The sequence below is a fragment of the Pteropus alecto genome, unplaced genomic scaffold (assembly GCF_000325575.1).
Source record: "Pteropus alecto unplaced genomic scaffold, ASM32557v1 scaffold74, whole genome shotgun sequence".
Classification (NCBI taxonomy): domain Eukaryota; kingdom Metazoa; phylum Chordata; class Mammalia; order Chiroptera; family Pteropodidae; genus Pteropus; species Pteropus alecto.
The window spans coordinates 1,639,024-1,651,523 of NW_006436291.1; the positions used below are offsets into that span (position 1 = coordinate 1,639,024).

Genomic DNA, 12,500 nt, shown 5'->3' on the forward strand with positions numbered 1-12,500 from the left:
GCCGCCCGCAGCCGGGCCCGGCCGGCCTCTGCAGCTCCCGCTCGGCCTGCCGGGCTCTCGGCCGGGAGCACCCCGCCGGCCTCCCCCGGGCCTCCCAGCTGTGGCCTCCTGGCCCCTCTGCCCCGCGCCCTCCCTCTGCTGCCGGCCTCCCCGCCCCCCTGCAGGCCAGCCCCGAGCAGAGCAGGCCAGGCCGCAGCAGCCATTGTAATAACTCATGCAAATGTGAGGGCTCGGGAGACAAAGAGAGGTCAGGCCAGGGGCTCGGGGATCCCTGTCGACAAACAATATTAGATGTAAAATGTGTACCTTTGACAAAAGTATTAATAGAGCGCTTTTGATTTTTTTTCCTCCTGATGAAAAGTGAAAAGTAGTAATTGTGGAGTGACAGAGGAAAATGAAGTTTTGAACTGAAAGGCAAAGTTCGCGGATGGAAAAACCCAACCCAATTAGCCGCTTATGAGGAATCGAAATGCAAGGCATTTGCTCTCCCATCTCCCTCAACAACCTTTTGATTGACTCTGCTTAGATCTGAACAGCGGAGCAGATAAATCGACATGCCACATGCACGCGATGCTTAATCATTTGTAATAGTCATATTTGCCCTGACACGTAATTTGCTACATCAAGCCATTTTTTTTCCTTGCTCACCAGCATTCGTGGCCTGGCCTTTGCTTTATAAAACATTTAATAGTTTGCTTTAAACACACCAACACGCCGGTCTGCGATTGCCCTTTGCGTGTGCCTGGAGGACCGGCCGGCGTGTCCTGCCGCTGGGCCCGGGCCACCCGAGGTGGGCAGCGTGGCCGGCCGGGGCTAAGGTCTGCCCTCTCTGTCTTGTGTGAGCAGCCACTCCGTGCATCAAGGCCATCAGTCCCAGTGAAGGCTGGACCACGGGGGGCGCGACCGTGATCATAATCGGAGACAACTTCTTCGACGGCCTACAAGTCGTGTTCGGGACCATGCTGGTGTGGAGCGAGGTAAGCCCGCACGGTCGGGCACCGGCACGGGCACCCGGTCCCCAGGGCCCCTGGTCACCGACAGTGGCCCGTGGCGGGGGCTTCTCCGGTGGGTGGGTGCGGAACGCCCAGCGCCCGTCCTGGGGCTTCAGACCTGCTGGAGGAGGTCCCGCATACCCTGGAACAATTAGTGCTCGAATTACTAGGAGCAGGTTGAAGGGGACATATGGTGGCAATTTTCATATGAATGATGCCCTGTGGCCTTTCCTGCAAACTAAAACCCGGGGTTGCTGGCAGATATTTTTCTCAAAGAGCACTGGATGCCGCGTCTCTGGGTGACAGCTAGGAGGGGCGTCCGAGACCAGGGTCCCATTTTGCTCATTTTGGTAATTATACCCAACTGGTGAGTGTCGGGCGCCGAGCTGAGGGCCCCTGTGTGGTTTCGCAGCTGATCACGCCCCACGCCATCCGGGTGCAGACGCCACCGCGGCACATCCCCGGCGTCGTGGAGGTCACCCTGTCCTACAAGTCCAAGCAGTTCTGTAAAGGTGCTCCCGGACGGTTCGTCTACACCGGTGAGTGCGCGCTGCAGCCTTCCTGGCGACGTGGTGGGAGGCGGGGGCCCCTTCGGGCTGCACGGGGGGCTCTGGGGTGAGCTGAGGACGCTGGGCCCCCAGGCTGGCTTTTGTCACGTGCACGGTATCTGCGTCCCCGTCTGAGATGGCGAGACACCATCTGGCCACGTGACCTCGGGCCCCTCCCATCTGCGGCCCTCTGCCTCTCACCTGTGAGGCTAGGCGGTGGGGTTCTCAGCAGCGGGTCCCCCTGCCTCCCATCGAGTAGCTGCCCAAGTGCTCGGCTCGTGCCGGGGCCCCAGGCCTCCATCTCATCCTTGTGGCCGCCCTGTCTTGTCGCTGTTGTCCATTTGTACAAGCCGAGACTCAGGTTAAGTCACGTGCCCAAGGTCACATGCCCTGTAAATGAGGGACCTCCAACCCAAGCCAGGTCTCTGCTCGAGGCCTGGGGTCTCATACCAGACACCTTTCTGCTTCCGCATTTTGCAGAGGTCTCGGGCAAACTCGTGTCAACGGCAGGCGTTGCCTCTGAAGTTAGAGTTTGTCACCTGAAAGCTGTCTGTCTTGCAGTTGCTCTCCTCAGCAGAGCTTAGTTGAGAGAGTTTGTTTGAGGTCACGTCTGAGAAACACCATACATCAGTGTGAGGCATGGTCATGTTTTGATTTCTGTCCTAGCCAAGTGCAAAAAGAGTGATATTTGAGATGTGTTTTCAACGACGGACAACACCTGCTGAAAGCTCGTGAGGGTGAAAGGGACGAGGACTTGTCCTCAAAGAACTGTGGCCTTGATGTGTGTGAGCGGCCAGGGCGGCTGGGAGGCGCGTGGCAGGAGCCTGGGTGGGGACGGGGGCTTCAGGGTGCTCTGTCACCCGCTGCGGGGCACCCTGCAGGTCTGGCCTTTCATTGGGATGCAGACCTGTCTTCTGTCCAGCCGGCAGGTGACACGGCGGACCCGAGAGGTCCCTTCCACTTTGGGGTTTGAGGACGGAAGAGAGGCTACTCACCCACCCCCTTTGGAGAAAGTGTGTGAAATACAGAATGTAAATTCTTCCACTGCCCACTTTCCAGTGGACCCAGTGTCACCAGGGCCAGCTGGACTCCAGTGACCCCTGGCGTCCTGGGTCGAGGAGACTGCCCCTCAGCGCTCAGTAGCCCTCCATGTGGTCCAGGTGGGGAGGGGGGACCTGCCCCACATCAGGGGCTTCTGTCCCCTGGGGATGAGCACATGCTCCCTAGAGACCCCAGAGCAGGGGCAGGACCTGGGCTCGATGCTCTGGGCCCTCTGGTGGACTCGGAGACGGAGAGGGCAGCTCGTCCAGTCTGAGGCACCCCGTGTGTTAAAGACCCGAGAAAAACAGAGTTGCAGAACTTGGGGCACCCTGAGGACTTTACGTGTTTCCGCCAGCGCGGGAGGCCGCTGTGTGCGCGGGGCCTTGAGAGCTGGACGTCAGGATGGGCCGGGCTCGGTGGCTGCTGAGCACACCTGCTCATGTCGACTGCTGGCTGGGGCGTCGCTCGTCTGGGTGTCCGGCCCGCGAGCCCCAGGCCTTAGAGGCCAAGGGCACCCGCTCTGCGCTGCCTGCTGCCGGCCGCGGCCTGGGCCCCCGCCCCCTCCGAGGGCCGCTGGTGTTCGGCCTCACACGCGGTTGTGCTGTCACGGGGAACTGGGGCCGGGTGTGACCCGTGGAGGTGCCCAGCGACTGCTGCCTCCTGTGACAGTTACTGAGGTGTACCTCCGGTTGGCGTCCCGTGCTCCTCAGCGGCGGGGACATCTGTCACCCGCTCAGGAGCCGTGTGGCGTGTCCCGTGTCTGCCGCGTGACGCGTGGGGCCTGCGTGGCTTCAGGCGCTACAGCGGGCGTGAGCCTGTGCGTGGGGAGGCCGCCGGCTCTCTTGGGAGCGGCTGGGGAAGCGCTCGTCCCAGGCAGACTTGCCAGCCTGCTGCAGCCCCGCGCGGGGCCTCGCGGGTCCTTCGCCCGTCACACCCCCGCACTGCGGGCTCCTCGTGGGGAGAAGCACAGGCTGCTGTCGGGAGCAGTGACTCTTCTGAGACGGAAGGGATGGAGGTTGGGCCGGGCTCCCCGAGCCTGTCGACTGCTGAGGATTCCGCCGGTGGGTGGGGCGGGCCCGGGCTGAGCACGTGGACGGGGCAGGTGTGTGTGCGGAATGAGCGGAATGAGCGAGGAGGAGCTGCCTGTCCCTGGCCGGCGGGTGTCACGTGCAGGGACGGCATCATGCCTCTGCTCCAGGGCCGGGGCGGGCGTCAGGGCAGTTCTCTCTGCCCCTCCCTGCCCTCCAGGTCGCCTGCCTTGGCGAGAAGCCGCCTCTGGCGGCATGTGGGGTGCTCTCTCTCCTCCCCCCGAGGGAAGAGGTTTATCCTGCGTTAGCTGCAGCGCCACCCGCTGTCCGGAGGCCCGTCCTCCATCCCCACGGTGGACACGGTGTCCACGCGGGCCTCTGGGCCGGAGGTCAGGATCCTGGTGGCCCACGGCCTTGGAGCTTCCTCCACCGAGAGCTCCCCACGAATGGGCCTGCCGTGGAGCCGGTCGGTGAGCTCGGCCTTCGCTAGCAGGAGGCTAATTTATTGCCTCCCTCACCCCAATCGTTAGCGGAATATACATTTCAAACGCCGTGTAAGGGATCTGGGCCCTCCACTCTCAGGGCGCAGAGGAAAGGTGGGGTCGTAACCTGTCTGACCTGGAAGCTTCTGTCTGATTTGCATTGCCCTGAAATTGATGGGGACAATGAAGTAATCACTGGGAATTGCTCTCCCCCGCTGAAAGCTGAGCCAGCCCTCCTGCATGTCAGCACTCAGGCACGCAGCCCCTGCGGGGAGGGCACCGTCCCCTGGGCATCTGGCTCCCATCAGTGTCCCCCGGCCCGGAGGCTGCCGGAACACCCTCACATCGGACCTGCCCGAGGCAGCCACCCTGGGATAATGAACCTGAGCCGGGAGGAGGCCCCTCCCCCCGCCAGGGGCAAAGGCCTAAATGATCTGTTTACAGCGATCTGAGAAACACCAGAGTTTTCGGAATCAGACCCGATGAGTCAACCCCGAGTGGGCGTGGGTGCCCCCGCCGCCCCAGCCCGCCCACCCGGCCCCTCGCCTGCCGCTTTCAGCGACTGCAAGGCACAATTACCTTGGGAAGCGCTGGCAGTCCAGTTGATTAGCACGGTGAATTAAAAGAATGAGTCACAAATGACATGTCCAGCTCTTCCATGCTAGCCCTTTGTACTCCCAGTGTGCCTCACCCCTGTTGTAAGAAGGTCAGAAATTAGAGAGAGAGAACAATTTTCAAGCGGCTGGCACTTAGGAGCAGAATTAACAATCACTCTGTATGTGATTGCCAGTTAACGGTAAATTGCCTCCTAGACTGTGAAATGCAATGTATGCGGGCGGGCACCTAAAATTAAATTAATGAGATAGTTGCTGCATTTAAAAGTGAATAGTGCAAATTAATAACTGAGTGCCGTGCTTGTTTTGGTATTTGTCTAACCGTGTACCGTTTGCTTTAATAATAATTAAAACGGCCCCACCCGAGAAACCCAATGTGCAGGCGGACAGACCCACGGTACGAGCGGACAGACCCACGGTACAGGCGGACAGACCCACGGTACAGGCGGGCTGAACCGTCTCACCTCTATAGTCTCGCCAGTAGTAACACATCCAGTTGTTAAGAGCAGTAAAAGAAATTATTTTTTAATTAGAATAGAAGCATTGCACTGTTATTTGATTAAGAACAGTTGGAATTTGTGTGCTTCTAATTGAAATTACGGGGCGGACAGACCCACGGTACAGGCGGACAGACCCACGGTACAGGCGGGCTGAACCGTCTCACCTCTATAGTCTCGCCAGTAGTAACACATCCAGTTGTTAAGAGCAGTAAAAGAAATTATTTTTTAATTAGAATAGAAGCATTGCACTGTTATTTGATTAAGAACAGTTGGAATTTGTGTGCTTCTAATTGAAATTACGTTAGAGCAGAAAGCGCTTTACAGACACGTCTCCAGGAGCGAGGCGTTCTCGCACAAACGTGCGTGCGATCGCTTTCCGGAAGTGTCTGTTTGGCAGGTTTCCTGTTACACAAAACAGCGGAAGCTGGTCTATGGTGGCAGGACTTTGGCGTGGTTCCCCAGGACACCGGGGCGACGCATCAGGGGCGCCTGGGGTCGACCTGTCCCCAGATGTTTGCTAGGCCCACCTTCACTTCAGGAGTTTCTTTTGCTCAATTAAAGAAATTATCACGATCACCAGGAGTCAGCGTGGCGCCTGCCACAGGCCAAGCCCACTTCCGAAGGGAGGCGTGGGCAGTCCGTGGCCCCCGTGTCCCGGGCGGGCACAGGCTGGCTTGCCTGCTGAATGCATGGCCCGGGCTCAAGTCTGCAATTTATTTCCTAGACGGGGACATAAAAATGATTATTTTCTGCACAAAGACGTGCATTCAATTTCAAGCTTATGAAATCATTACTCAACCAGTAATTGCTAACAGTTTGTGTTCTTTCCGATACAGTATTTATGCTTTTTGCTTTTTTTTTTTTTTAAAGTCAGATTGTGCCTTAAATGGGTGCTGTGCCAAGGGGGTAGACAGCTTGTCCTCAGGTGCCGCCCCGGCCCCCGGCGGTGACAGTGTCCTTGCCTGCGGCCCCCCCGAATGCTCTGGCGGGCCTCCACCGTTTACCCCCACTTCACTGCACTGCTTGAAAGGCGCTCATGTTCTGAAGTGTTTTAAAGATCTTTTGTGTGCATTCAGATGTGATCCTGTCAACAGCACGGTGACACACTGTAGAGTCAATAGCGCCTTCGACCACTGCCAGCACCAGCCCGCTGTCTCCCAGGCCAGCGCTCTTCAAACAAATTACTTGTATCCACACAGCAAATGATTCCTAATTGCCTCCCACAAATCATACTGTTTTTACTATGCTAAACTAAACGCTGGCACTTCCCCATAAATGTAAACCACCTGATTATTTCGATTATACGTTTCTAACCACATATGTGGACACGGTGAAGGAACACATGTTTTAATCACGGGTCCCGGAGTTTGCAGAAGCTTCCGGCCAATTCGGTCAGTTGCTCCAGGGCGTCCCCTGTCCGTCCCGGACCGTGGGCCCGGCCGTGCTCCACGGCTCCCTGTCCAGCCCTCTGTGCAGCGGCTGCTCCGGTCTCCCTGGTTCCAGGGCCCAGTTAGAGGGCGTCAGCGGAGGTCCGCAGTCCCCTGGAGGGCAGACACCTTTTCTTCTAGATGGGGCTAGTCACGTGACAGAACAGGTCAGGACGTGCGTTTTTGACTCAGGCCTCTCTAGACCCATCGGTATGGGACAGGTGACACGAGCCGGCGTCTGACCCCTCCAGGCACAGCCCACCTTTGCTCTCGTCGTAGGTTCCCACATTGGTGACAGAGGGTGACTTGTCCCCATCGACCGGGCTGGCGTGCAGTCCTGGCAGCGGGACCGAGCGGCCGTCTCCGGGGTCATTTGTGGCTCCCTCAGGGCCACCGAGAAAGGCGGGGTGTGCACCCGGTGTCCTGTGCGCCAGGTGGCACAGCCGCAGACCGAGTGACCCTCGGTCCATCCGCCAGCATGCTAAGTGGGCGCTGGCCGTGCTGATTCGGTACTGTCCCTTCTGAAGAGTGGCGCCGTGAGGGCTCGCGGGGTCACCGCTGTCCCCTCTCCCTCCGTCGCGAAGGAGGCCAGGAGAATGAGACTCACCGTTTGCGCCATTGCACAAGTAGACGATTTGTCCTAATCAGTGACACCCATTTACTAGAATTGCTTAAAATGAACTGTACCTCATACAGAAATCGCACATTTAGAGACTTCCATTCATCATCTGGAAATTGAGGCCAGCAAACTTTTCTGCTCCTCCAGTGGGATCATAGGCACGCATCAAAATGTTAGAAATGATTGGTGAACGGGAGCTGTCACCCATTTATCAAGGAAAAGAACATTATTTGCTAATTTCCCAACCAGGCTGGTGACAGGGTGCTTCGTCTTTGGACCCACAGTGACCAGCTTGGCCTTTTTGTTATTAGTACAAGTCAAGTGCTTTTGGGCAGTTGCTAACAAGACGCATTTGTCTGTCATCAGAGGGGCCTCGGTGCTTTTCCGAGTGGCTGTGACCAAAGTGTGCGCCCGCACCCCGATTGGCTGCGCCTTCGGGGGCCACGCGCATCGGGAGGGGAGACCAGCTGATAAATCACAAAGTTTCCGTGTCAAGGTGAAGGGATTGACTCTGCGGCTCCGAGCCTGACACAGTGTGGCGGGGGGCAGACAGCCATTCATCTTCCCCAAAGGACAAAAGGGTCGTCGGGACATGGGCCGGCAGGGGAGGTGGGCCGGGGCCCGGCCTCGCTTCCCCACCCCCCCGGGGGGCCCAGGAGGACCGTCTCGGAGAGGAGGGGCTCACGTGACGGACTTGGGGTGCCTGGCCGGCGAGCATGCATGCCGCCCTTCCGAGGGTGGAGGGGTGGCAGGGCAGCCAGCGGGTGCCGAGTGCGTGCGGCCGGCGGAGTGCAGCACAGAGGGCCGTGACAAGGTGTAGAGATGACGCCACCGTGCGCGTCCCCGCCAGGCCGGCCAGCAGCTTGCCGCCGGGGACCCGGCAAGTGTCAGGGCCGGTGTTTCAGGGCAGACGCTGGAGCAGGCGCGAGCGGCTGTCCCGAGCCAGAGCGAGGAGTTGCCGGGTCACCCCGCGGCCCTGAGAGACCAGGCGCGAGCTCGGTGTTAGGGCGCCCGCCTTTCCGGCCAGCCCGTCACTGGGGCCCGCTGCCCGCTCCGCTGGGCGGACATGTGGCCCGACACCCCCGGCCGGGCGGAAGGGGACAGGGAGGCTGTGTCACTGGAGGCCAGGCCGGGCCCCTGCTGCCGCGGGGTGCTTGACTTTCCGAGGCCTGCGGGCCCGTCCGGGTACGTGCGCTCGAGGACGAGGTTGTGACCCCAGAGGAGGCACTTCTGAAAAACGGTCCTTCGAAGCAGTCGGATCTTTTCGACTTGTAGAAAATGCAAAATCCTGACTTTCTTAGAATGTTTTTTCAATAAAAGAGCACCACAGTGAAAGGCTATCAGCCCGTGTGTGGACGGCCACATCTAGAAGTTTCCAGATGCTGTTAATGAGCATCTGGAATAACTTGGTTCCACAAGGGACGCGGGCGCCTGTGGCGTGGCGTGTGCTCTGGCAGGCTCGTTGCGGGGCTCACCTTCCAAACGCAGACGCTGCCATGTTCGCGGCGTAAACATCCCTGGGGGTTGTTTCTTAGGGGTGTGGCCTGGCGGCTGCTTGCCCCCTCCCCTCCCAGACGCCACCCTTCCCTGCCCTGGCGAGGTCCCCTTCCAGCCTCCAGAGAAGGAAATTCTGCTCGCTGACAAAGTGGGCCTGGTCGGGTGGCCCCTGCCCCAGGCCTCTGATGACCAGTGGGGACGGAAAGGCAGGGCGTCTCGGCGGTTGGATGAGGGGGTTCTGCCTGATTTCTTCTCCATCCTGTTACCCCCCGTTCCCTCAGAAGGCCCTGGCCCTGCCCCGTCTCAGCCCCGAGTGTCGGGGGGCTGGTGGCCTGTGAGACACTGCTCCTCCCCCAGTCTCTGGAGCGCCTGTGCCCGGCACTGTTCACCCAGATGCGTCAGCCACGGTTCTGAAGCCCAGCTCGCTGGCTTTCCTGATGCACACGTCCCAACACAGAAATGTCCCCCTGAGCTTTGGGGCGTGCTGGTGCTGGGCCGGGGCGCAGGCATGGGAGCCGTGAGTACCGCTCCTGGTAGGCGTGTGGCTGAAGGACATCATGACAGGATGGCCTAAGTGGTCACTTCACGACATACCCAGCGTGTCCCACGCTGAAGACCGTCAGTCGCCTCGTGGGCTTGTGGTCAGCGGAAACGGAGGCCGCGTCGACCGTTGACGGGTTTTAACGCCACGGAAGGGAGACGCACACAAGCGAGGTGGTGTCCCTGTCCCCAGGAAGCCCGCCTGCCAGCCTCGTGTTCACAGCCCCAGCAGCAGGGCCCGGGCCGTCACCCCCATGGGACACTGGCCCCCGTGTCAGCCACGTGCCCCTGCGTCTCCTCCTCACTGCCCCGCCGTCCGTGACCACGCGGTCGCCGAGACGCGTGATCGTTTCTAGGAGAGTGGCGACGAGGGCCGTGACGTCGAAGCGGGCGGGGTGCTTTGGGATTTATCCGTGGTTTCCGGGGTTCGGGTCTCACCCGGCGCCCACCTGGGCCAGGTGCTCAGCTGGGCACTGCAGGCGATGCGGAGAGGGAGGGGCCGTTGGAGGCTGGTGGGTGCTCGGGGTGGGCGGCCGTCAGCCGTGGTCCCTGGCCAGGGGAAGCCCTCGCCTTCACACGGAGCCCGACCCTGGGCCGCACTTGGCGGGTGTCTGACCCACAGCCACATTGCGGGCCGGCTGGCTCAGGTCTCGCGGGAACGAAGCAGGGTGGAGAGATGTTAATGAAATCGTGGACTGAGGCGCAAGGGGCTGGGGGGGGGCGTAGCCGAGGCCCCACGGGTTTCACAGGAGGCAGGGCCCCTGGGTGGTGTGGCGGGGCTGGCTGGCTGCACCCCGATGGCCTGCGTGGGAGCAAGGAGGGGTTTTCAGGTGGAGGGGAGAGCACGGGAGTCAGCGGGTGGGTGGGGGGTGTCTCTCTCTGTCTCTGTGTGTATCTCTCCCTCTCCCTCTGTCTCCCTCTGTCTCTCTCTCTGTCTCTCTCTCTGTCTCTCTGTGAGGCCCCAGCACCTTCCGATCCCAGTGGTTCGGCATCCGAGCCCACGCGTGGGGTTGAACTGTGTGCATAGGACCATGAGCGGCATCCACGCTCAGACACTGTGGTTGCGGGGCCGGGTGTGGCCGTGGCGGGGGGCCAGTGCAGCCGTGGTGGGGGGCCGGGTGCGGCCGTGGTGGGGGTCCAGGTGTGGGTGTTCCTCTCCGTGATTCCTGGAAGGTCTGGGGACATCCCTTCCCTTCATGTTTGGCCCGGAGCCCCGGGTGTGGAAAATGCCTCATCGGAGCTCGGAAAGGGTTGTTGTGTCATGAAGCGATGTCATGCTGCCTGTGTGGGGTCCCCCTTATCCACTTTCGGGGGGCTCCTGCTTTCACGCCGATGGCGGAAGCGCCTTCAGCGCCAGCGGCTCCCTGGGTGCGGGTGTAGCCGGCTCTCAACTCGAACCCGGATCGGAGACGTTAGTTTCCCTCAAAATTCTGCTTTTTGTTCACGCACGGTTCAGAGCGTGCAGCGCGGCGAGTTTTCATGTATTTACCAGGTCGTGCGGGCACGAACCTACTTCAGGAGCAGTCACAGGAAGGAGCCCTGTTTCCACTGGCGGCCCCCCATTCCCGTGGACGCCCCCCCCCAGGCCACCACAGAGCTGCTTCCTGCCTGTGCTCTGGCCCCTCTGGGAGTTGGGCTAAGGCCCGGTCATGGTGACCGCGCCCCCCGCTCAGCGTGTGTCCACCCCTCCCGTGTCTGGCGTGCCACAGAGCCCGTCCCCGGGTCACCTGCACGGCGTCCCGTTGAGGACGGACCCCGCGTGTTCATCCGGTCGTCCGTGGGGCGACACTGGGCATTGCAGAGGACGCTGCCGTGAGACGCTGGTGAGCGAGTCGTGTGTGGACGCATGGGGAACGTGGCGTTCACCTCGGTCCCGCTAAGGCAGAACGTGGGGACACCTGCATGGGCCTGGCCTTGGGAAGAAGCCCCGCGGTCCTGAGCACGTGGTAGGGCAGCCCCAGAGCGGGGTGCCAGCGCCACCTTCGCGGAGGAGGGCGGACCTCTGAGTGGCTGGGGGCTGCCTGTGGGAACGCAGGGGGAGGGGTCTCTGCTGCGGCAGGGGCAGGGGTGCCATTCCCCCAGCAGAGCTTTTACGCTGGCTTAGCGTGCGAACCCGCTGCCCGATGCTTCTGCACAGGGCGTGATGCTGCCCACCTGGTTTTAAGGAGCCCCCACCCCCCGAAACCTCTAAGGGTTGGCACCATCAGGCACTTGATTTCTCTCTCTGGGAAAAGGGGTGCCGTCAGTGGTGCGTGACCCTCATCGTGCCGAGGACGATTCCGGTCAGCAGGCCGTCCGCCGCCTCTGTGAACGTCGGGAGAGGCCGGCATCTGCTAGAACAGCGTTGGTGGGCGCGTGCGGGCTGTGGGTGGCCGGGCCCCTTCCGCACCGCAGGGCCGCCACCGTGGGGAGTCTGTCTCCGGGCGGAACGGAGGCCGTCGGGGGAGTGAGTGCCCCGCGGTGCCACGTGCTTAGGGGCAGGCCGGGCCGGGCACCGCAGTTTCGACACAACTGTGCAAGCCGTGATCCAGGGCGTCTCGGGGGTGTGTAAGCAGAGTCGTTTGGATGCAGCCAGTCGTTGTCAGCAAGGGTATTATTTCCGTAACAAGGAGGATGAGCTGTCCCCTTTTCTGCGTTTGGGGTCACACCACAATGCCGCCGCCCGCTGCCAGGCGGCTGTGGATGGAAGCAGGTCCCTACGCACAGGCTGGGCTGGGCTGGGGGGCCACGTGGAAACCGGCACGGAGTGCCCAGCACGGACGGGGGGCCCCGGTTTCCAGTGTGACGTCGAGTGCGGCCCTCTCCCACCCCCGGCAGTCCTGGCCGTAGAGAACGCCCCTTGGCGAGCGGGTCGGAGGGGCTTCTGGGGCGACTACAGGGTGAGAGGGAGGCCCCCCCAAAGTTGGTGGGGCCCCGCGCCAGCACACTGGAAAGCCGAGTCATTCTGAGGACGGTGACCTAGGGTTAGTGGCTTGGTGTGGAAGACAGGGCACCCCAAGACTTCCGGTCTGCTCCTGCTCGGTGGTGAGGCTGCCCTCGGCCGGGCCGGGGACCCAGGCCGGCTCCTGGGGACAGTGCCTTCCGGCGGGCGACGTGCAACGCGTGGCCTTTGTGTTTCCCATGCATGCCACAATGCCTGGCTCGCCCTGCCGGGTTCTGTGATTGAAATTCATTGCCAAATTTATTGAGAAATTAATGAGAAAAGCTGCAAA

At 61.1% G+C, this 12,500-nt stretch overlaps 1 protein-coding gene across 1 annotated transcript in view; it reads left to right on the plus strand.

Moving 5' to 3' along the window:
- EBF3 (early B cell factor 3) overlaps window positions 1-12,500 on the plus strand; it is a 109,743-nt gene that overhangs the window by 82,764 nt on the left and 14,479 nt on the right. The window contains exons 7-8 of the mRNA XM_025047548.1: window positions 847-977; window positions 1,405-1,531. Of these exons, the coding sequence (XP_024903316.1) occupies window positions 847-977; window positions 1,405-1,531 (258 nt within the window). The remainder of the gene's footprint in view (window positions 1-846; window positions 978-1,404; window positions 1,532-12,500) is intronic.